Raw genomic sequence first — 25,164 nt, forward strand, 5'->3', positions numbered from 1 at the left:
TTGGCAGGCCGGGATTTCCTTGTCCCATCGCGCTCTAGCGACTCCGGGCTGGGCGCATGCATGCTGACACGGTCACCAGGTGTACGGTGTTTCCTCCGAAACATTGGTGCGGCTGGCTTCCGGGTTGAGCAGGAATTGTGTCAAGAAGCAGTGCGGCTTGGCTGGGTCGTGTTTCGGAGGACGCGCAGCTCTCGACCTTCGCCTCTTGCAGCGATGGGACAAGAATGTAATGACCAATTGGATACCACGAAATTGAGGAGAAAAAGGGATCAAACATGAAAAGCTAAATAAATGGTTTGTTGAGATCGTTGTGGAAGAACAGGACAGGCCTGCACAGAGCTCTGACCTCAACCCCATCGAACACCTTTGAGATGATTTGGAACGCCGACTGTGTGCCAGGCCTAATCATCCAACATCAGTGCCCAACCTCACTAATGTTCTTGTGGTTGAATGAAAGCAAGTTCCCTCAGCAATGTTGCAACATCTAGTAGGATGCCTTCCCAGAAGAGTGGAGGCTGTTATAGTTGCAAAGGGGGGGCCAACTCCATATTAATGCCCATGATTTTGGAATGAGATGGTCGACATATTTTTGGTCATATAGTGTATGTAGGCCTACAAAACGTTGACGAACCCTGTTATAGACTTTCAAAATAACAAACAGCCTAAGCTATATAACTTTGACAAAGCGTGGGACAATATGTACTCCAGCCTAAGCTCTCCTGAAATGAGCTACCTAAACAGGTTAATATTCTGTACTGTTCTGTAATATTCTGTATAATCAAATTGTGACTTGTGACTGTGGTATCCATTTAGTTATTATTTTCCCCTCTACATTAGTGGCTATGTGTTGCATGTGAAAGTGAAGGAATCGTTGATAAGGAAAGGAAACTGAACATCAATACAAGGTTCTTGAGGTGAATAAAGAAACACAGAGTTGTTCACTAGTGCTGAAATCATGCTTTATTAAATCAGTAAAATAAAACTCAAAGAGGATGAATATAGTAGTAATTCTACATCAATAGACTCAGTTAAATCAAAGTGCAGGGCATTATTATTCATGCTTTTTGCTTTCTTTGTTTCACGGTAGATGGTATCACCATGGTACATTCACTTGATGGTTACCCTGACTACTGGCAAGGTGAAATTCTAAAACTAAAACACACTCACACACACAAAATATTACCTAACAATCCTCCAAGAGGTGGCACTGTTTCTGCAACGAAGTACTTGAATTGACTTTTGTTTTTTAATGGCCAGGTGATGTTATGTTTTAAAAAGCCAATTCAACTGTCCAATGCCAGAAACAGAGCACATAAAAATAGAGCTCAAAGTGCAGGCCGCTCGCACTTTTAGCATGTCATTAAAATGGTGGTATGACATAGTCAGTCTGAACACAAGACCTAGTTGTGCTACTTACATGAGGGTTTATGCAAACAGCACTCAGGGTCTTATGATCATGTTACAATTCATATGAGTATTTGTAATATTGCACGCACAGATGCACGGTGCATAACATTGCCTTTCTCTGATTTAGTATAAACTTCAACAGGGAACCTCTCTACCTGTTGAGGAAATCTTAAGACTTCAACTTTTTGTTGAGGCACGGAGTTTAGTTTCAGGTTTTTCAGGGTATTCGTTTCATGTGAAACTTTCTCCTGTTAAACATTTCGTTCCTTTTGTTTCAGTTAATATTGTCATAAATAACAATTCATACATTTTCCATAACCGTTAAGTTCGGCTATATACATTATGTACATGTCACAGAAAAGTGGTTCAAAAATCCTAGTCATAATTATCCAATATGGCACATTTTATAACAACTTTAGACTTTAGTCTAGTTTGGCATAAATTTATGTCAAGTTTGGTATAAAAATAGTTCATATTTACAAGAACAGAAATCCAGGTCTTTATCAAGTAAAGATTATTTTTGCTAATTCAATAAATAAAAAGGTACTGGAGGAGGGAAAATGGGGGATAGAAATTATATGTTTACGTGTTTTTTTTTTACATGGATCGAATATGAATGTTGACAGTTGCCATGGCAGATCCAAGCTTGTTGGACAGTTTGAGGGTGTACGCTCCGGCATCGTCTTCCTTCACACAGGGGATTACAAGGGTGGTGAGGTCCTCCGTGGTCTCGATGTGGAACCGGTCACTGTCTTCATCACACTGTTTCCCTGTGCGGGTCCACTCAATCTCAGGTGTTGGGTCTCCAGAGAAAGCACAGGACACGCTCAAAGGCCTTCCTGGCTCAATGCTGATATCCTCTGGGAGAAATTCGATTTTGGGAGCTACAGGGCAATGAGAAAAAAAGAAATAGGAATTGATTAAGGTGTCAACTTCTTATTGAAAGCAGAGGAACAACATACGATAGTTACTCAGACTATACTACTAATACCACTACTAGATGTATAGGTAAGGGTAATTCATCTCACCTTTACCAACACCATGAGTAAGAGCAGTCATTGAGGATCCATGAGTTGACATTGAACTAGCATGACTTGACATCATTTCACTTGACATTTTCATCATACTGCTGGAGCTCATGGATACCATTGATTCAGATGTCATGGCGGACATGCTAGCAGCAGACATGCTTTCAAATTGTCTTTCGAAAGAGCCTTCATGTGTCATTGATGCTTTAGCCATTGATGCTCCAGCCATATGGACTGATGTGGCTGAGAAACTGTCACTGTGCAAGCTGGCAGCAGCAGCTCTTTGCTCCATTATAACCATTTTGGCAGGTTCTTCAACAAGAGCTGTGAGAATAACGCAAATGATGAGGTACATGGCTAAATGGTCATTTCTCGATGGAGATACTCAAATCCATCTGTGTATATTTCTATATGAATACAAACAAAATGGCGTGTCCATTTTGTTAACATTCTATGGAAAATACTGGTAAGGAAAATTAAAGATTAGTCTTTAATTTAAGCTATTAGTAAAATTTTGAGACTCAAGTTTCATTTTTCAAAGAACTTGGGAAGCTTTGCATTATCACACTGTACTGTAAGCTGTTAATTAAACAATGGATTGATGAAGCAATGACAACTTACTAATAACGTTGAGAGATGATGTTGCAGAGCACTGTCCATATTTGTTTTTGGCTTTGATGGTGTATTTGCCGCTGTCTGCAACTGTGGCCTCAATAATCTCCAGAGTGTATACATTTTTGGAACGGCTCAGTTTCGTGTTTGAGGTCATAGATACCTGTACCGAGAGAGACAAAAGAATAACATATTAGTTTCTGTTTTGTATTAATCAAGTTCCTATTCAAGTGATGTTTGTAACCTGACTTGCTTTGTCTGATTGCCCCTGATTGGAAGAATCAGAATCTGTCGTATTAAATGTAATTTAATTGAAGAAATCAAATCAAACATTATATACAAAACTCTTTGTAGCCTACTCACCATTATGTTGTCCTTAAACCACTCGATTTCAGGGGCAGGCTCTCCTGCAATCTCACATGTGAACTTGACGTTCTGTCCTTCATTGACATTCTGAGAGCGTGGCTGCACAAGGAATGATGGTGCATCTGATCGCGCTTCAGTGACAGTAGTGTTGAACTGGCACTTGACAAGGCCATGTTCGGTTTTGGCTTCACACGTGATGACCCCCTGCTCGTATTGGCTGACCTTTTTGATGGTCATAGTATGGTTGTTTCCAGACACACCATATCTGTAGTCCTCTGAGTTGGCCAGTTCCATTCCGTTCAGGATCCATCTGATATCTGAAGCTCTGGGGATGTTGGCTCTCAGGGTGAGAGACTGGCCTTCAGTCATGGCCATCTGAGTATGGGATGCCTTGATTTCTGTGTAAGACTCAACCTCCCCGTAGACAATTTCCTTTTTCATAACTTGCTCTGAAATTTCTGTTTTTGTTGCAAGTGCTTTGGATTTGTTTGAGGCTAAGACAGAGAAAAAGAGATACATTGATTAGATATTAGGCCATATGCAGAATTATAAGGTTTATAGATACTGGACTAATCAAGAGATGTTGATTGAATAAATAATATAAAGATAACAATATCACCAGAACCGGGCCTTAATTATGATAAATAATTCCTACATTGGCAGATAACTTAGCGGTTAGAGCATTGGGCCAGTAACCGAAATGTTTCTGGTTCAAATACCGAAGCCGACAAGGTAATACATCTGTCAATGTGCCCTTTAGCCAGGCACTTGAACCTAATTTACTACAGGAGCGCTGTACTACTATGACCGACCCTGTAAAACAACACATTTCACTGCACCTATCCAGTGTATGTGACAATAAAACATTTATTTATATATATATATATTAGTATAGAGTATGCATACCTTGAATAGAGACAATGCAGCTTGTGGATGATGACCCAGCACTATTGGTGACTGTGCATTTGTAAACTCCACTGTCAGAGGCCACAGATTCATAGATTTCAAGGTGTGCCGAATCATGCTCTTCATGAATTTCATATTTTCCACCGTGAATGAGAGTCTGCAAATGAAAAAAGAAAGAAAGAAAGTAAAAAAGCATATATTTCAACCTATATTTATTTCCTTTGAAATGTCTATTCAAGTGTGACTATTAAATCAAATGTGACTAAATTACCTTTCCATCCTTCATCCATGAGATCTCTGCTTTAGGATCTCTAGTCATTTTCACTGTCAGCTTGACGATGGAATCTGCAGATGCAGTCATGTCCTGAAGACCAGATGAGATGGAGGGCTTGGTTTTGAGGGTGACTTTCTCAGTGGGTGATTTAGGTGTAGGGCTGGTAGGGGACTTAACTCTCTTTGGAGAGCTGATTGATTCAGGAGACTTCATCCTTGGTGGAGACGTGACTGGACTAGGGGAATGCATTGGAGGCTCTTCGTATGAGTATGTCACTGTAGAAGAGGCCTCCTCTTTGGCTTCCGATCGGCGGATGGTTAGACTGAAGTGCGCCTCTTGGCTGCCCTCAGAGTTTTCCACCATGATTGAGTAGCTGCCTTCGTCTGACATTTCAACAGAGGTGATTTCAAAAGTAGACTTGTACTGTTCTGTAGTGACATGGTGGCGAACAGATGATCCGATAATTTGCCCCTCACGCATCCAGGTTACAGTTGCCACTGGTTCACCGTCAACATCACATGCAAATCTGGCAGTCTCTCCCTCATTTAAGGTGAGGGACTGTGGTTTTGTTAGGATAGATGCGGGTAGAGTAGTCTTCTTTCCTTTAAAGGTGCTGGACTCCTCCATGTGGGTTTCGTGTGTTTCAACAGTCTTCACTGTCTTGGAGGAGGATATTTGGTAAGCACCTATCTTGGTTGCCACAGGAAGAGCTGGGGGTTCCTCGTCTTCGCGAGGTGCCATATAGCTAGAATACTCTCCCATGCCTGCGACATCCAGAGTGGCATAGTCTGAGCATTCTCCCACTGCATTAGTACAGACAACACGGTAAGTGCCACTGTCCTCTGTGGTGCAGTCAAGAATTTGAAGATACAGAACTCCGCTCAGGTTGGACATACGGTACCTTCTGCTCTCGGTTATCAGTTGTCCATTATGGTACCACTTCACCTCAGCGGTTGGCTTTGATTGGACGTTCAGTGTAAATTTGGTGTGCTGACCGTATGGCACACGATGGGAACGCATCCTCACAGTGATTCGTGGGGTATGGTCGAGGCTGAAGGGCTGCATACTTACAACCTCCTTCCTTTCTACTGATGTCCTCTCGGATCTCAGAACGGCTTTTCTTGACTCATATCTTGCCAGGTGGTCAACTTTTGCCAACTGTACAGTCTCCACCTTGGATCTGGAGGCTGATCTGACAGTAGCAAGAGGACTAGGGGAACGTGGACGGGTTCTTTCGGGGGTGGGTGACCTTCTCCCCTCAGTTTTAGTTGCTATATATGTTGACACATGGGAAGTTGTAGTTCTGTCTTTCTTCACGGTTCTAGTTTTTTCTTCAAACTCCATGTGTTTCAGTTCACTCTTGTAACCGCTTATTCTTTGAGTCGTTCTCACATTTCTCAGCATCTCTCGATCCTCCCTCTCCTCAAACACTCTCTGGTTTTGTCTTGGCGGTCGGAATGTAGCCTTGTCATGGCGCAGGCGAAGGTCAACATAGCTTGGACCAGCCTCATACTTAGAAGGAATACGATAGTTTTCATATAATGGAACCTCTTCACCCTCTTCCACACCTTCATAGACTGTGCGTCTTGGTGATGTGTGGCGCAGTGCACCTAATTCAAAGCGCACAGGGCTAAGGCTTGGTGGGGACGCAGAGTAGCCAAGTTCTAGTTCTTCCTCAAGTTGAAGTCTCTCCTCCTCAGTTCTCTTCATTGCCAGATATTCATTAATTGGCAGGAGAAGCTCCTCGTCTGAGAGATCACCAAGAGACCTTCTTCTGATTCTGTGATATGCTTCTATTTCAGGAGATGGAGTGCGCTGCCTTGAAGGTCTGACAGTCTCCAAATCATCCTGTGAAACTTGTGGAAGACGCCACTTTGGCTTGTAAGATTCCTTGATTCTTGGCAAAGGGACTTCGTAGAACTGATCCCACCTGGAGAGACGGATGCGTTTCAGTCTCTTCTGTGAAATCTTGTCCATTGGTTCAGGGAACTCATATTGATCCCGGAGTTTCTTGTACCATTTCATGTCAGAGCAAGGTTTGTAGTGTTTGATTTCCATATCTTCCAAAAGAGCAGTTGGGCCACGTTCACGAGGTTGGGGAACATCATAAGGCATACGCAGTCTCTTCTCCTCTGCTCTCTTTTTCCTTTCTTCTGCCCGTTTCTTATCTTCGGCTTCAGTCTTGTCCTTTTTGGTTGCCTCTACTGGTTGGCACAACAATGTCGCTTCTCTCAAAGCTTGTTGTGCCAAAGCAGGAAGTGGCATGACATCAGTTCCAGACATGATTTGAGATAATCTGACCTTCTTCTCAATTTGTTCTTTCTCTGCTTGTTTCTTTTTGTCTCTTTCACTCTCGTAAACCTTCTTCACATGGGTGATGCGGTCCACCTTGAGAATGGCTTGACAACTGGCAGATCCAGCTGAGTTGGTTGCAGTAACTCTGTAACAGCCAGAATCGTTAAGTAGAGTATCTTTCACATGCAGGACAAAGTAATCCAGGCCCTCATGGACCACTTCAATTTGTGGACCAAATGCCAATGGCATGCCATCCTTCTCCCACTTCAGAGTTGGGAGTCCAGACACTCTGATTTCAAAGCGTGCATTCTGGCCTTCCCTACACTCCACGTTTGCCAGGAGACGTTTGAACATGGGCCTCAAGGTATTATCTGCTGGTGCTGGGCGAGGTGTCACAGCCAGTTTTGCCTTACAGCTATCATCACCAAATCTATTACGTGCCACAACTGAGTACTCCGCATCGTCATCAGCATCAACACAGTGAATCACCAATTGATAAAGACCCTTGTCAGTTATGAACGTGTACTTTTTCTCATCATCACCAGGAACAATCTTCTGGCCAGATTTGTACCATGTAACACGAGGCTCAGGGTGCACAGTGATAGTCACACCGAAGCGAACATCTTCTCCGATGTAAGCTGCATGGTTGAACAAAGGCAGGGTGAACTCTGGTGGTTTCTGGAGCAGTCTTGCTGTGTCCACTCTACGTTTCACTTTCCTCACCACACGGGCTGTGAAGTACTCGCGGTATGATCTGACTCCGTTTACAAAGAGCTCTCCGTAGGCACTGTCCTCACCATAATCGTTGATGATCTTGCATCTATAGGTGCCGTCATCTGCTTTAGTGACTCCCTTGATACATATAACAGCTAGACCATCCTCATAGTCGATTTCATACTTGTCACTTGCCTCTAGTTGACGCACACCGCAGTACCATGTTACCTCTGTGGCGCTGTCATAGTTTTCAATGTTGCAAGCAAATTTGACATCTGCTCCCACATCCACCACTGTATGAATGATTTGACCACCGACTGGGCCATGTTCAAATGGTGCGATCTTTACTTTGGCAACTGTGACACCTCTCTGGGCTCTGATTGCACCGCCGCTAGCAACTCTTGCTCCTGCAACGACAGTGGCCCATTCTTTCTTTGCCATGGCCTGGTAGTATCTCTTATGCCTTGTGGTCATTATTGCTGTGGCACTGAGTTCTTCTGCTTGCATCTTCAGCCAAGGATGTTCTAAAGCTTGGGCAGCAGTCATACGGTGCTTGCGCTCCTTGGTGAGAAGGCGGTTGATAAAGTCTAATGCTTCAACAGTAGGTACTTTAAAGGTTTCGTCATCGTAACTGTACTCAGCATTTGAGATGTTGTCAATCATCTGCTGATGAGTCTCGGCAGTAAATGGATTGAGTCCACTGAGAAGGACATAGACTAGAACACCAACTGGCCACATGTCAGTAACACTGCTGACCATGTCATTCTGGTGGATCTCAGGAGCAGCGTACTCAGCTGTAGTATACTGAAGCTTGATCTGGTCGCCAGGAGTCAGGTGTCTTGCCTGTCCTAGCTCAATGATCTTGACTTTACTGCCCTTTCTTGTGGTGTACACAATATTCTCAGGCCTGATGTCAAAGTGGCCATAATTCTTGTCGTGTAAGAACTCAAGAGCTTCACATACTTGTCTGATGTAGTTGACAATTTCACGCTCATTCAGCTCAAAATCGGCTGTGCCGAGGCGTTCAAAGATGTCTTGACCTGAGACGAAGTCATAGATAATGACTAATTCCTCAGTGCTGTCGAAGGACTCATGAAGACACAAGAAGTTGTTGTGTCTGGCCAGGTTCAATGTAGCAATTTCTTTCTTGATGAACGCTTGATCTGCACCCCTCACCTTGACGTATTTGGCCATGTATGTCCTCTTAGAGCTGGTCTCAACACAACGGTGAACGATACCAAACTGGCCACGTCCCAGCTCCTCAGCAATCATGTACTTGGTATGCACATTCTTGGCACATGAATGTGGAGCCTTTTGCTTGGGCACGTCTCTGTCACTAACCTCGCTGTCATAGCCAAGTACTCTTGATTTGTCCTCCTTTGTTGTAACGGGACCACTTGGTTCACATGGTTGACTTTGACCGAATTTGTTCTCGGCTATGACTCTGAACTGGTAGCTGGTTCCTCCGAACAGGTTGATGATGGTATAGCGAGTATCACGAGACTGGGCAACACGTTCCCATCTGTCAGATGTTGTGGGACACTTCTCCACAACATAGCTGGCTACTCTGCTTCCACCATCATTAGCAGGTACTTGCCAACTCAGAGTGACTGAATCTCTAGAAACATCACTTGCTTTGATACCACGTGGTGGGTCGGGCACGTCGGCAACATCCAGTTCAACTGTCTGTTGGTCAATGCCAAATCTGTTCTTGGCACAAACGATGTAGAAACCGGCATCCTTCCTATCAACTCCGTTGGGGAACACGAGCGATGTGAATGACCTTGTAACGATGACTTGGTAGTATCCGTTATTATCAATGAGGTCTTGTCCCTTCTGCCAGGTGATGACAGGATCGGGTTTGCCACTGAATGGAATCTTGATATTCACAATCTCTCCACGGAGGGCAGGGATAGCCTCTTTGTCCTTCAGATTCTTGGGCAGGTTAATCTTGGCAGGGACTGGATAGAAAAGTTTTGTTTTTTACATCATTAGTATAAAAAAATAACTATTATGAATGTACTAATAATGTTCTTGATATGTGGAACAAATACATGGAATTGTATTCATACTAGGTAAGTATTATTGCATACACATTTGTGATCTTACCTTCAACATCCAGAGAGACAGTGGTGCAGATGGATCCTCCCTGGTTGGTTGCTCTGATCTGGTAGACAGTAGAGTCTTCCTCATCAGCAGTGGAGATAACCAGTTGGTGATAGCCTCCCTTGAACTCTTGAATCTTCAGTTTCTTTCCGTCAGATTGGATCTCCTTGCCACGTCTGAACCATTTAATTACAGGCTTGGGTTGTCCTGTGATCTTGCAAACGAAGGTGGCGTTGCTCTTATATTTGACACTCATATTCCTCAGTTCTTCTTTGAAGGCGGGAGCACGGACATCAACAGGCGTCTTTGGAACAACTGGTTCAGATTCCACACTCCAATCACTTACTCCTCCAAGGTTCTCACAGTTCACTCTGAAGATATATTCACATCCTTCAGTGAGGCGTTTGACAGAAAAGACTGTGGATTTGATTTCATCAGTAGTGACAGGTGTCCATTCGCCCTTCTTCTCCTTCTTCTCAAGGCAGTAGCTCTTGATCTTGGAGCCACCATCAATGAGTGGAGGCTTCCAGGACAACACACAGGAAATGTTGGTCACACCAGAAACCACTGGCATCAGTGGTGGTGAAGGTTTATCTGTAAATATAACAGCATAACGTTAGTAAGGATCCAAAGCTTTGAACATCTCATATTTGTACAAATATATGATCATGTAACTATATTGTGAGATACAACTTACCCATTGAACTCTTGATAAGGATGGGAGTAGGTATCTCCAGTGGCTCACTGTTGCCATAACGATTTTGAGCATACACACGGAAGAAGTACCCAGCGTTTACTACAAGGTTGGCAATGCGGCAGTTTGTGCCTGTGATGGACGAGGACACGAGTGTCCAGTCATCAACCTCCTTGTCTTCACGCTTCTCCACGATGTAGTTTGTGATCATTGATCCACCATCATCCTTTGGTGGTTTCCAGCTAATAATCACAGAGTTCTTCAACAGGGCATCAAGTACAATGGGACCTTCAGGCATTGCAGGTTTATCTGAAAACAAGAGGTAAATTAATCACAATTAGTTCGTAGTCACATTGTAAAAGACATTGTAGATCGTAAACAATTGGTAGATTTGTGCTAATTCAATGTAAAAGCACCTTGGATTTCAACGTTGATGAGAGTATCAGCTCTGCCAAAGTGATTGTGCAGTCTGACTCTGTATTTTCCTCCATGTACCCTGCGTTGCACATTCTTGATCACCAGGTGAGTGTAATGCTCTGTGTTTTCAATGCTGATATTCTCAGAAGCTACCACAGTTGTAGCTCCATAAAGCCACATGATCTTAGGCTCAGGGCGTCCAATGTAGGCAACATGTAGACGCAGAGTAGTGCCGCTTTCAGCATAGTAGGTATTCTTCAATGGGAAGTCAGGATTGAACTGTGGAGCAGCTTCCAAAACGAGAATGCCACTGGTTTCTGCTTCACCTGCATCATTGATAGCCTTGCATGTGTATTCTCCTTCATCCTCTTGTTGGTCTGTCATAATGGTCAGTGAATGGTTACGGCCATCAGAGCTCATCTCATATTTACGAGACTCGATTATCTCCTTGCCAGATTTATACCATTTGATATCGGGAAGAGGTCTACCAATAATCTGGCATTTCATAATTCCTGGTTGGTATAATTTAGTCGTAACTTCATCCATTTCTTTCCTCAGGCTTGGTTGAGTTCCAGCTGTTGGAAAAACAACAGTTAAATCATTATTTTAATTGTATCACCTTACTTTCGCAAGGTATTATAAACAAGTAATAATTAAAGGCAATGTAGTGTTCATCCATACAATTGTGAAATAATGAATTGCTTCAGTCACTTACCGCTCAGTTTGGTCTTGATGCATGTGGCTGTTCTGCGTGGTCTGCTGATTCCGGTCTCATTCTCAGCCATCACTCTGAACTCATACTCAGTGGCTTCGGCCAGACCAGTTATGGTGAACTTTTTCTCCTTGGTGCGTGTCTTGTTGCATTTCTTCCAGGTAGCCTCTGCAGACTTCCTGTATTCAACCCAGTAACCAAGGACCTCCTTTCCACCATCGCATTCTGGCGCCGCCCACTTGATGGCGACTGCGTCCTTTGTGACAGTTACTGTGTCAATCTCGCCTGGTTGGCTTGGTTTGTCTGGGAGACAGAGCAGGGCAAATGTAAAAACGTAGTAGTTCAATGTATATCCATGTCATCAATCATGACGTAACATTAGACATGGTTATCTAAATTCCTAACTCACCAAATGGATCTTTGCATGTGACTGGTTCGGATGCAGGTCCTGGTTCACTGTCTCCAATATCATTTTGAGCAATAACACGGAACTGGTATTCAGCATCAGCAGTGAGTCCAGGGATGGTAAACTGGGTTGAAACGACCTTCTTCTCATGACGAACCCATGTCTCAGAGGATACTGCTTTGTACTCAACATAGTATCCGGTAATGGCAGAGCCACCGTCATCCTTAGGTCTTGACCAAGACAGAGAGGCAGAGCTCTTAGTGACATCCATAACCTCTGGTGGGATGCTTGATGTCTCTGGGGGACCTGTTTTAATGAGAGAAAAAGCACGTTTTAGACTAGTATATATATTTATACTTTGCAGACTCATGTAATGACTGTTCAAAGAGGAATCAATGAAGTAATACTTACAGAGAGGAGTCTTCGGTATGAGGGGTTCTGTTGACTTCAGCGATCCACTGATACCGAATGTGTTTTCAGCTGTCACCTTGAAGTGATACTCTTGTCCCTCCTCGAGTCCCTTCACAACGAAAGATGTGTCCACCACCCTGGTTTCTACAGTGTACCAGGCTGTCTTGGGGACCTGCTGTCTCTCAACAATGTATCCAAGGATTTCAGAGCCACCATCATCTGAAGGAGCCTTCCATGTCAACTTAACAGATTGTGCCTGAACGTCTTCGTATCCAAGTGGTCCCTCTGGAGCAGTTGGACGGCCAATAACCTTCACCTTGATGTGAACGCTCTTCTTGCCACACTTGTTCTCAAGCAGTAGGTCATAAGTGCCAGAGTCGTCTCTTACTGCACCCTTGATTACCAGCTCAGTGCAGTCGTCATTGGAAGCGATCATTGCTCTCTCAGGCACGTCAGCGCCTTCCTTTGTCCACTTGCATGTAGGAACTGGTTTACCCTTGATGGGCACTGAGAGTTTGACAACACTGCCATATCTGACGACAAAGACATCCTTGTACTTGGCTTCCAGCTCATGATCAGGTTTTTCTGAAATTCAGAATGGTGAAATGGTTAGAAATGCAATTCATTCTTTGTCACGGAACCAGAAAGTAAGCTTTGGAAATGGCAGTGTTTTTGCAGACGACTTTACCAAGCATTTCCGTCACAGTGACTGTTCCAGGGACCTCAGCGGGTTCTCCGGGTCCACCGGCGTTGCAAGCCATCACACGGAACTTGAACTCCTCTCCTTGCGGCATTTTGGTGAGTGTGTATTCACAGATCAGAGAAGGTGTTGTGTTACATTTGATCCAGGTGACTGAGCCTGCTTTCTGCATCTCAATCAGATAACCTGAGACCTTACATCCACCTTCCTCATCAGGAGGACTCCAGGCCAGGGACACTGATGATTTTGTGGTGTCTGTGACTCTTGGGTTCTGGGGTGAGCCAGGTGGATCTGCGAGGGTGAACCAATAAATGAATATCCTTGTCTCTATCTATCTCAATCTCCAATTATGTAAAATATACTGAGTATATCAAACATTAGGAACACCTTCCTAATATTGAGTTGCAACCCCCCTTTTGCTCTCAGAACCCATATACCTATGACAATTCGTCAGGGCATGTACTCTAAAATGCTCCAGAGGGATGCTGACCAATGTTGACTCCAATGCTGCCCACAATTGTGTCAAGTTGGCTGGATGTCCTTTTGGTGGTGGACCATTCTTGATACACACGGAAAACTGTTGAGTGTGAAAAACCCAGCAACGTTGCAGTTCTTGACACAAACCAGTATCCCTGGCACCTACTACCATACCCCGTTCAAAGGCACTTAAATCTTTTGTCTTGCCCTTTCACCTTCTAAATGGCACACATACACAATCCATGTCTCAATTGTCTCAAGGTTTAAAAATCATTCTCTAACCTGTCTCCTCCCCTTCATCTATATTGATTGAAGTGGATTTAACAAGTGACATCAATAAGGGGTCATAGCTTTCACCTGTATTCACCTGATCAGTCTATGTCATGGAAAGAGCAGGTGTTCTTAATATTTTGTATACTGAGTGTATTTAATGTCTTTATCTAATATTTATCCTAAGTATATGCAATTCAATTCAATAAATGATACAAACAGTGATTTAATGGAATTAAATCCAATAAAGAGTACTTACCAACGGGATCAGTTGCCACTGCTGTTAAGGAGACAACACTTGGTTTGCCAACACCTCTAGCGTTGATTGCCGTTACTCTATGTTCATACTCAAGGCCTTCTATCAGACCTGTTGATCTGTATCTGGTCATGGTGACTGGGTTCTTGTTAGAACGCACCCATCTGTCAGATCTGACCTCCTTGCGCTCAATGATGTATCCAGACACCTCAGATCCACCATCATCCTCTGGTTCCAGCCATGCAATGGTCATGCCATCACGAGACATGTCAAATACTGCTGGTCTGCCTGGAGGTCCAGGGATGTCTGTAAACAAAAAAAACAAGATACATAGGGGGCACTATTTTCGGCTGGCGTTAAGGCGGCGATAGGGTCAAAGGCAAGTTAGTTTGCAATTTTGCCATGTAAAAGATGGCCCACTGGCATTTTCCAGCCATAACCCCAATTTCGGCAATTTACCTGTCTTATATCAGCTCGCTTGCGCTCAGATGGACAGGGTGGAAATATTAGAGGTGTGTCCTTAAAAACATGATCCAAAGTGCTCAATTCAGGCGGTGCTGATAAGGATATTTAAGACCAACCAAAAGCTGGTTTTAGCGGTAACATAGTTCGCTATGATATGAATTTTGGCAGCGGAAACGCAGCCTATCCAGTCGTATTGCACACTGCCTGTATGCACATGGAACAAGAGTAGCCTAATGTGCTTTTGGTGCCTGTATACTTTGTATTTAGAAACATAAAAAACATGTAGACCATGCAATACTTTTGGGTAAGCTGTCGTCAATAGGACTGGGATTGGATGCCTGTCGTTGGTTTCATGACTATCTAAAGGATAGAAGTCAGGCTGTTAGAGTCGATGGCATCCAGTCGGAGCCATTGGAGTTGGTTAAAGGGGTCCCACAAGGCTCTATACTCGGTCCATTACTGTTCACTCTACATAAACAATATCGGTGATGAGATAAGAAAGTGTCAAATTAATTTATATGCTGATGACACTGTCATGTACTCTATCGCTTCAACGGCTGACCAAGCATTATCACTATTGGAGACAGATTTTAAGATATTACAAGGGTCTTTAATACAGCTGAAACTTGTTTTAAGTGCAAAGAAAACACATTTTATGATTTTTAATAGGTTCAAACCGTTGGTTGAAAATACACTTGCACTTACGCGCTTAGATGGTTCTCGAATTAATCAGGTCTCTGCATATAAATACTTAGGGATATGTTTGGATGATAAACTGTCTTTTAAAATGCATATTGACGAACTTTGTAAACGGCTAAAAATCAAGTTAGGCTTCTTCTATAGAAACAGGACATGTATGTCCTCTACAAATAGAAGACAAATTGTGCAAGCTACTTTTATGTCTGTTATAGATTATGGGGATATTATCTACATGCATGCTACGGCATCAACACTTAAATCGCTGGATGCTACTTATCATTGCGCACTTAGGTTTATTTATGGGTGCTAGCTACAGAACTCACCACTGTGTTTTATATCAAAATGTGAGTTGGACTTCGCTGTCCATGAGACGAGAACAACATGCTCTCGTGTTTGTCTATAAAGCACTTCTGAATAAACTACCTTCTTATTTATCATCACTCATCAATATTAGAATTCCTAAAACCAGGTCTCAACATGGATTACACTTGAGGCCCATGCGATCTCCACAGAGTTGGGTATGGCTGCCTTTTCCTGTAACGCTCCTTGCCTCTGGAATAGCCTGCAGACTAAACTTAAACTTGAGACTCTTGTCCCCCTTGCCCATTTTAAATATTTATTGGAGGATTTTATTTTTGTATTGCTTGTAACTGTTTTGGGTAATGCAAGTTCTTGTGCTGTTAGGGGAATAACCTATGTGTAAATGTAATAATCTGCTGCTGTATTTGTTTGTGTTATCTGTGATCGTTTTGTGTAGTTTCCTAATCATTGTACCTAAACTGTATGTGTAAACATGTATACGCAGGGCCCAGCTGTAAAAGAGACCTTGGTCTCAGTCTGTGTTCCTTGTAGAAATAAAGGTATAATAAAATAATGTTTTTTTCCATTTTGTTTTATTTAATTAAAAAATCAAGCATAACCTCCCCTTTTTTTGTCTGCCCAATGCAAAAGTAGTCAAGCCCATTGATAAAGGTTTTCGCTCCTGAGAGGATTTTTTTAGCTCCTGCTTAGAAATACATCTTAATCACCAAAGCTTTATTAAAATATCAAGTTTGAGAGGAGTGAAACAGTGAGCTGACATTCCCTTTTCTTCTATGCATTGTAGGCAGGTCCACATTATTTTATCCATGCAAGTCCTGTTTTGGACGTGCGTAAAACCCCTCCATGATGTAGGCTACGTGTCCATGCCCACCATGAAACGAGAGATGAGATCTGTGAATACCAATGTATTTAGAAGTTATCAGTGAAAATTGCTTGTTTTCCATTTAAAGTATTCAAAACCCATGGCCTACTATAACGAAGGCTGGTTCAACAGTCTTTTTTATATCTTGCCGTTGTATTTTTATTTTATTTATTTTATTTGAACCTTTATTTAACTAGGCAAGTCAGTTAAGAACAAATTCTTATTTACAATGACGGCCTACCCCGGCCAAACCCAGACGACGCTGGGCCAATTGTGCGCAGCCCTATGGGATTCCCAATCACAGCCGGTTGTGATACAGCCTGTTTGGCATGTCCATGCTCAGCCATAACGCACCATGGAGCAAGTTCTGATTGGCCAGTGAGAGGCCTAGCCTCGACACACCCACAACTTGTTTATTCATCAAAACCTAGCCCTTTCACTCTAAAGCCAATAAGTGTGCCGATAATTGTGATAGTGAAAATAGAAAAAATATTTCTGACACACCCCTGAACCTATAGCTCGACCGCATGCGCTTAAATTTACCATCGCTTTAGGTTTGTTAAAATAGAGCCCAGGATATTCATTCCTGTTTGCTTCTGTTTTTTTAAATAAAGAGCAACGACTCAAGTATGCTACATGATATAGTATAAAACATGTCTTACTCGTTGCGCTCTTGCACATCACAACTTCAGACTGCAGCCAGTTACCAACACCGTAGCGATTGACTGCTGCGGCACGGAACATGTATTCATCTCCTTCTGTCAGTTTGACGAAGGTGAATGTTGGTCTACTGACTGAGTCAGATACTGGCAGCCATCCAGGACGGTGGGCTTCACGCTGCTCAACAACATAGCCGCTGACAGGGGCACCTCCGTTTCTCTCTGGAGGATCCCAGCTGATGGTCACTGAGGTGGCATCAACCCCATCAAACCTGACTGGTCCTTTAGGCTCATCAGGTTTGTCTGAAGAAAAAAAACAAAGGAAAGGTACTGTCATTGTCTTATATTCATAACTTACTGTACGTGAAGACCTCCGTTTGTGTTATGATAGAAGTTACATACCAAGAATGATCACTTTAATGATCTCAGATGTCTCTCCTGTGACGTTCTTCACTTCAAGAGTGTAGTTACCGCTGTCGTCGATGGAAGTATCAAGCACGGTTAGCTTAGAGAACTTTCCAGTGGTCTGAATCTTCGTACGCTGAGTGATCTTCAGCTTCTGACCACTGAAGTACCATGAGCAAACTGGTGGGGGTCTACCGACTATTGGCAAGTGCAGCTCAAGTGGTTTACCAGCCAACACATTGACAAACTTCTGTGGGATACTAGATAGATCAACCTTTGGCAGAACTGTAAAACAGAAAGATATGTTATGTAAAAATGTGCTTGAATAGTTGATAGGTTAGTTCAATTAGATATATAGATTATATATATATATGAAGCATTTATGAAGATTACACATTTCAAACCTCTTTGTTCTTGGACTGTTACGGCTGCAACAAGCTCCTTTGGTGCACTGGCTCCCCTGCTGTTAACAGCTCTGACTCTGAACATAAACTGATCTTTCTCAGTCAAAGAAGTCATAGTGAACTCAAAGTCAGTTGTCTTCACTGTTGTCACCTTCATCCATTTGTCTGTGCCAAATTTACAAGCTTCAATGATGTAGCCTGTGAGTCTGCTTCCACCGTCATGCTCTGGTTTCTCCCATCCAAGTGTTACTGTGGTCTTGGTGATATCCACAACCTCCAGTGTCGCAGGGGGCAAAGGCACCTCGCACACCAAAATTACATCAGGGGTTTCACATGGCTCTCCCACACCGTACAGGTTTTCTGGGAGGACTCTGAAGTAATACAGCATTCCCTCGAAGAGTCCGTCGATTTTGTATGATGTCTTGCTGCATTTGGATGTCACAGTCTTGTAAGCTCTCATTGATGCTTCGCGTCTCTCAATTATGTAATTATTCACTGGTGCTCCACCATCAACAGTAGGAGGATCCCATGCAATGGTAATGGAGTCCTTCTCAAGTTCCTTGATCTTAATTGGGCCAGTTGGACCAGGTGTATCTGAAAAGAGGAAGCACATTTAAGGTTAAACATATATATACCTATGACAGCATTCTATGACAGCATTCTATAACAACTGGGTAAAGACTTATATTCAAAAAATGTACATAACATCATCAAATCTTACCATAGACCTTGACAATAATGGTAGCTGTCTTTTCGCCAGATTCATTCTTTGCCTCAATGGTATATTTGCCAGCATCATAGCGGTGCACTTTGTCAATAATGATTTGTGTGGAAGTTTTAGTGACTTCAATGAAGCCACGGTTGTTGAGGTCGACACCAGGTTTGCTCCAGGTAACTGCAGGGATTGGTCGTCCAATGACTGTGGCAAAGAGACGAAGAGAACCTCCGGCTCTCAGGCAGATGGTCTTTGTCATATCATCATGAAGCTCAATATCAGGAGTTTCTGGGTTAAAAGATAGGCAATTATTAATTTCACGGGAAACTATCAAACTGAATCAAAACGAATGAAGGAAAAATCACAATGTGTAGGCTACAATTGTGTTTGTTTGTTTGTGGGAGGAATTTTTAACTCATGGTTCATGGATTCAAGTTCTACGGTTGTAATGCTGAATCATTCCTATTCCTTAGCCTAGGCTAGTGATCCTAACTCACCAATTTTCTCGATAACCTCGACTGCTGCGCAGGCTCTACTAAATTCACCGACTCCATTGAAGTTAACTGCAGCCACTCTGAAGCGGTACATCTTGCCAGTTGTAAGGCCAGTCACAACGTGTTCTGTGAGTCTCAGGTTCTTCTCATGGGCCTTAACCCACACACCTGTACCTTCCTCTTCCTCCTCCTCCTCTTCCTCATCGCCTTCCTCCTCCTCCGACTCTTCCTCCACAAACACAACTGTTTTCTTGGCTCCTAGACTGGCTCCCTTCGAAACTACTTTCTCAGGTACCTTCTCAGGTTTTGGCTCAGGCGGCTTCTCAGCTCCCTCCTCCTGGTCTTGCATCTCCAGAACGTATCCGATTATATCAGAACCTCCGTCCTCCAAGGGTCTGGTCCAAGCAAGGCTGACACTGTCCTTGGTAGTATCGATAATACGTGGAATTGTGGGAGGTGGAGGAGTACCTGAGGGACATACAATATTAACAGTCAGTAACTAACTTTTTTTTATATATTTTTTTACATACAATCCACCTGTAGTAAAGCCACTCAACATTTACATTACATTCCAGTCATTTAACAAACACTCCCATCCAGAGAGACCCACAAGCGCAATCAGGGTCAAACGCCCTGCTCAAGGGCACATTGGCAGATCCCCCACCCAGCCGATTCTGGGACCCAAACCAGTGACCTCTCGGCCACTGGCCCAATGCTCCAAACTGCCAGGACACCTGCCGACTCCAACCATCCAAGAGCCCACACCCTACCCCCTCTCGGAAACCGCCCCACAACCATCCAAGACCCCCCAATCTTCACCCCTTCGGAGCCAGTCCAACCCAACCAAACAACCACCCACCCGATGTGCCAATGAGAGAAAGAAAAAGACAAGAACAAGAAACACAACAACAGGACAACAGTCAGTAACTTAACAGTATTACATTAACTTAGTTTAACTTCTTTAACAGTGTACTGGTAACATAGAATATTGTGCAATAGATGAATTGTAGGGCACTTACTTGTTGGTGTTCTGCAGACAGCATAGAGAGACAGCTCACTGGGTTCACTCTCACCAGCCTTGTTGACAGCTGATACACGGAACTGGTAGATGTTGCCCTCCACAAGGCCAGTTATCTTGAAGCTTGTGTCCATAAGTGTGGCATCTCTGTTCACCTTGATCCATCTGGCACTCTTCTTTTCATGTTTCTCAATCAGATAGCCAGTTATAGGACTGCCACCATCGCTCTCTGGTTTTAGCCATTCAATGCTAGCAAAATCTTTTCCTACAGCAAGAATCTCTGGTGTGCCAGGAGCAGATGGGACAGCTGTAATATGACAGAATAATTTATTGTTAGATTATCATCTCAATCTCAATCATTTATTTGTATTTATTTATCCTTTATTTATTCAGGAGAGCATATTGAGATAGAAAGCAATAGAAAGCAATAAAATATCATGTTGCAAGATAATATGAAAGATGGAAGATGTTCTACTTACTGAACATGTTTCTGGCGATGATAGGACCAGATTGCAGTGGAACGCCGGATCCATACTTGTTGACACCTCTCACGCGGAAGAGGTACTCAGTGTTCTTGAACAGTCTAGTGATCTCACAGGTGTGTTCCTTGCACTCAGCTTCCATGATCACCCAGTTGAGTCTGTTGGTGTCGCGTCTCTCAACAATGTAATGTGTCACCGGGTCACCACCACTCTCCAGAGAGGGTTTCCAAGACACAGTGCATTTCTCTTCAGAAATATGGCTGATGGTGATTTTGCCGTCAGGAGCACCAGGTGTATCTGAAAGGAACACATTAATTTATGGTATGAGATCAAGGTAAGCCCCATTTGTTTCAAACTTTGTCATTTAATTTCTTTATTTACTTTTTTTACACTTACCAAGTACTTGTACGTTAACTTCGGCTGACTTGATGCCACTGGCGTTCTTTACAGTGAGAACGTACTTCCCGGTATCATCTCTGTCACAGAATTTGATAATGGCCATGGCACGTGTGCTGGTGTACTGCAGGGAGTACTTCTCACACAGCTCCAGTTCCTTATCTCCCTTGGCCCAGAACACTTTGGGGTCAGGTTTACCACCAACAGCAGCATCCAGAACAAGGTCTGAGCCGGCTCTGATTGTAACCGTGTCAACCAGAAGTTTGCTGTCGAGGTCTGCCTTTGGAGGAGCTACGAAAAGAAAAGAGAAAGAATCCGACTTAATAAATGATAATATAATTTAAAGTCAATGTATTTAAAAGTATATATCTTACTGTATTCTGCTTTGCATGTGACTGCGCCGGTTGACTCTGAAGGCATACTGAAAACTTGGTTGGAGTTCTTGGCAATGACTCGGAACTCGTAGACCTCTCCTTCACCAAGTGCAGTGATCGAGAAGTTATTTTCTGTGACATTGGTGTAGTTACACTTCAGCCAGCGACCTTCGCCAGTGATGGTGTATGGCTTGCGCTCAACAATGTAACCCACAATTGGGAAGCCACCATCGTCAAGTGGTGTAGACCATTTGATGGACACTGTAGATCTGCCCACCTCAGTTACTTCTGGTCTACCAGGAGGATCTAGACACAAGATTAATAGGAATCATGATTATGCTTTCCTTAAACACATGTATTATAGACATGTGATAGTATCCCAAAGTTTTTTGGGGAAATCAGAACTCACCAACTGGATTTTGAGCCACCATAGGCTTGGATGCCTCGCTAGCTTTGCCGAGGCCACCACTGTTCATTGCAAAGACACGGAACTGGTACGAAAGGCCTTCAATAAGTCCCTCTACTCTGTAGTCACATTCAAAGCATGGGATCTTGTTCTCCCTCACCCAAAGGATGTTGTTTCGTTCTTTCTTTTCAATCCAGTATCCAGTCACCTTGCTACCACCATCGTGGTATGGCTCCTCCCAGCGAATGTGGCAGGTGGTGGAAGCCACGTTGTATACAGAAGGTCTGGTTGGTGCACCAGCAGGACCTATTATCAACACAAACAATATCACTCAATTTCAGTTGATACTTTTCACTCTTAACAATTAACGTGTGAAAAAAGGAAACATGTGAAGCATAGATTTCTCTTAACTTATACTCACCGAATGGATTCTCAGCGACAATGGTCTCAGATTCAGTTGATTTGCTTGTGCCAAATCTGTTCTCAGCACTGACGCGGAAGGTGTATTGCATGTACTTTGTCAGATGTCCCACACTGAGGTTGGTGCGTTTCACACTGGAGTTGATGAGTGTCCAGGCAGTGGAGCCAGATTCACGCTTCTCAACGATGTAGTTGGTGATATCTGTTCCACCGTCATCCTCTGGTGCTTCCCAAGCAATCTCACATGATTCTGATGTTATGGATGAAACTTCAACGGGTCCAACGGGGGGACCAGGTCTTCCAATGACATTGACAGTAACGAAGAACGTCTTGGATCCAGCAGAATTTTCCAGACTGAGGAAGTATCTGCCACCATCGCCCCTCATGGCGTCTCTGACAGACAGGGTTGTTCTGTCTTTGACAGTCTTGATTGCAACCCTTTCAGTATCTTTCAGCCTCATCTCCTCCAGTTTCCAGATTACCTTCGGTGCTGGTCTACCAGTGATGGGCACATCGATGGTGAAGGTATTACCCACTTTACAGATGACCTCCTGGTTAGATATTTCACTGAGATCTGCAGTTGGTTCAATCTGTGGCTCTTTGATTACCACTGAGGATAGTGCTTCTCTTGGTAAGCTGTTGCCTGCATCGTTCTTTGCCTTAACGCGGAACTCATACTCTGCAGTCCTACATAATTCTAGAGTGATGCTCTCGTTCTTGGTCTCACCACCAACGACCCATTTATCTGTGGTCTTTGCCTTATGCTCAATGATGTAGCCTGTGATACGACTACCACCGTCGTGCTCGGGTTTGACCCAGGAGAGTGTTGCTGTAGTGTCTGTGACGTCCACAACATCCAATCTCATTGGTGAAGAAGGCTCTGCAGTAGCAATAATGGGATCTATCGTCTCAAAAGGTTCACCAATACCGTACTGGTTCTCTCCTGAGACTCTGAAAAAGTAGGGAACACCTTCCAGAAGATCCTGGATATGTAAGGATAGCGCAGTGACCTTGCCACCGGATTGGTTCCAGGTACGACGACTTGCCTCACGCCTCTCTACAATGTAATGTTGAACGCGAGCTCCACCTTCATTAGCTGGAGGTTCCCAAACCAGTGTCAGTGCTCCTCTGGACACTTCTGCAAAGGCAATAGGTCCTGGAAGTCCAGGTGTATCCAATACCTTTACAATGAAATCAACTTCCCTTACGCCACTGCTGTTCTCCAGAGTAAGAGTGTATCTTCCAGAATCGTATCTGGTACACTTTTCTATCGTTAGAGCAGTGTAGGTCTCTGTAGTAGTAATATCTGTCATGACACCAAGTTCTTCTTCATCTTCTTTACTCCATTTAACTGAAGGAGTTGGTTTTCCTTTATAGGCGATACGGAGACAGACGGTGCCTCCCTTCTTCACAATGTGTGTATGTTTGAAGGTAGCGTCAATATCAACGTCAGGTTTTACGTGTCTGTCCACAGCCTGTACTGGCTCAGGAATCTCTTGCTCCTCTCCCTTTCCAATACTATTCTGGGCAGAAACACGAAGCAGGTAGTATGAACCAGTTTCCAAACCAGTTGCAACGTATTTTGTATCATTGACCAGATCCTCATTGATTCTGATCCATTCTCTGGTATCCTCTTCTTTCACTTCCTCCTCCTCCTCCTCCTCCTCTTCTGAGCTGTCTACCACCTTCTTAGGTTTAGCTAGTATTTCTTTTAGTTCTCCCTCAGATACCTTGTGCAACTCAATGACGTATCCATGGATGGGACTGCCACCATCATCTTTAGGCTTGGTCCATTCCAAACTGATAGTTGTATCTGTAGAGTCGGTTACATGAACCACAGATGAAGCGCATGCAATATCTTTTGGCTCGCTGGCTTTAATGGCCATTGAGATGTTACTCGGTGCTCCGATACCGGCGTTGTTTACTGCCATCACACGGAACTCATACTCCATATCTTCAGTGAGATGATCCACCCGGTGAGCAGGCTCCACAATGGGCTTCTTTGACCTCACCTTGTCCCAGCGGACAGTCTTCTTCTCACGTTTTTCAACAATGTAGTACTGAATAGGATTTCCTCCATCAGATGTGGGTGCTTCCCATGCCAGTGTGATACTGTCTCCAGAAACTGCAGTGGAATCAGGTGTGCCAGGTGCATCAGGAGTAGCTGTAGGAAAAGGGGGTAAAAAAATATAAAGACATTTTGGTAAAGTGAGCTGTTAAATTCCAAAATCATATTCAGACTTGGGGCTCTATTTTCGGCTGGCATTGAAGCGGCGCTAGTATCAAACGCATGTTAGTTTGCAATTTCGTCATGTAAAAACTGGCGCACTGGCATTTTCCAAGCCCAACGCCAGGTTCAGCAATTTACCTATTTTATATCAGCTCCCTTGCGCTCAGAGGTGCAGGCTGAAAATATTAGAGGTGTGTCCTTAAAAACATGATCCAAAGTGCTAATTTCAAGCAGCACTGATAAGGCTATTTAAAGACCAACCAAAAGCTTATTGTAGCAGTAATGCAGTTGGTTATGGCATGAATTTTGACAGCGGAAACACAGCCTATCCAGCCATGACACACATTGCCCACATGCGCATGGAACAAGAGTAGCCTAATGTGCTTTTGGTGCCTGTATACTTTGTATTTAGAAACATAAAAACATGTTTTTTCCCATTTTGTTTTATTTGAGCATAGTCTCTCCTCTCAATTAAGGCTTTTTTATCTGCCCAATGCAAGAATGAAGTAGTCAAGACTGTGGATAAAGGGTTTGGCTCCTGATACCGCTTGGAAATAAATCTTAATCACCAAAGCTTTATTAAAATATAAAGTTTGAGAGGAGTTAAACAGTGAGCTGACATTCCCTTTTTATCTATGCATTGTAGGCAGGCCGAGATTATTTTGGACGTGCTTAAAACCCCCTCCATGATGTAGGCTATGTGTCCATGCCCATCATGAAATGAGAGATGAGAGCCTCTGTGAATACTGGTGAACCTCATATT

General features: G+C 43.5%; 1 protein-coding gene across 1 annotated transcript in view; it reads right to left on the bottom strand.

The window, feature by feature from the left end:
- Window positions 1–942: 942 nt before the first annotated feature.
- ttn.1 (titin, tandem duplicate 1) overlaps window positions 943–25,164 on the bottom strand; it is a 167,479-nt gene continuing 143,257 nt past the window's right edge. The window contains exons 176-200 of the mRNA XM_070448227.1: window positions 22,173–24,335; window positions 21,755–22,057; window positions 21,346–21,651; window positions 20,972–21,262; window positions 20,573–20,872; window positions 20,095–20,400; window positions 19,079–19,543; window positions 18,588–18,869; window positions 17,867–18,460; window positions 17,460–17,747; window positions 17,061–17,360; window positions 14,055–14,357; window positions 13,037–13,339; window positions 12,349–12,933; window positions 11,941–12,243; window positions 11,535–11,834; window positions 10,819–11,394; window positions 10,406–10,711; window positions 9,712–10,302; window positions 4,591–9,563; window positions 4,320–4,476; window positions 3,411–3,907; window positions 3,057–3,210; window positions 2,436–2,759; window positions 943–2,291 (exon numbers count right to left, since the gene is read on the bottom strand). Coding sequence (XP_070304328.1) covers window positions 2,005–2,291; window positions 2,436–2,759; window positions 3,057–3,210; window positions 3,411–3,907; window positions 4,320–4,476; window positions 4,591–9,563; window positions 9,712–10,302; window positions 10,406–10,711; window positions 10,819–11,394; window positions 11,535–11,834; window positions 11,941–12,243; window positions 12,349–12,933; window positions 13,037–13,339; window positions 14,055–14,357; window positions 17,061–17,360; window positions 17,460–17,747; window positions 17,867–18,460; window positions 18,588–18,869; window positions 19,079–19,543; window positions 20,095–20,400; window positions 20,573–20,872; window positions 20,972–21,262; window positions 21,346–21,651; window positions 21,755–22,057; window positions 22,173–24,335 — 15,257 coding nt within the window. The 3' untranslated portion in view covers window positions 943–2,004. The remainder of the gene's footprint in view (window positions 2,292–2,435; window positions 2,760–3,056; window positions 3,211–3,410; window positions 3,908–4,319; window positions 4,477–4,590; window positions 9,564–9,711; window positions 10,303–10,405; window positions 10,712–10,818; window positions 11,395–11,534; window positions 11,835–11,940; window positions 12,244–12,348; window positions 12,934–13,036; window positions 13,340–14,054; window positions 14,358–17,060; window positions 17,361–17,459; window positions 17,748–17,866; window positions 18,461–18,587; window positions 18,870–19,078; window positions 19,544–20,094; window positions 20,401–20,572; window positions 20,873–20,971; window positions 21,263–21,345; window positions 21,652–21,754; window positions 22,058–22,172; window positions 24,336–25,164) is intronic.

The sequence above is a fragment of the Salvelinus sp. IW2-2015 genome, linkage group LG2, assembly GCF_002910315.2.
Source record: "Salvelinus sp. IW2-2015 linkage group LG2, ASM291031v2, whole genome shotgun sequence".
In the NCBI taxonomy this organism is placed as follows: Eukaryota; Metazoa; Chordata; class Actinopteri; order Salmoniformes; family Salmonidae; genus Salvelinus; species Salvelinus sp. IW2-2015.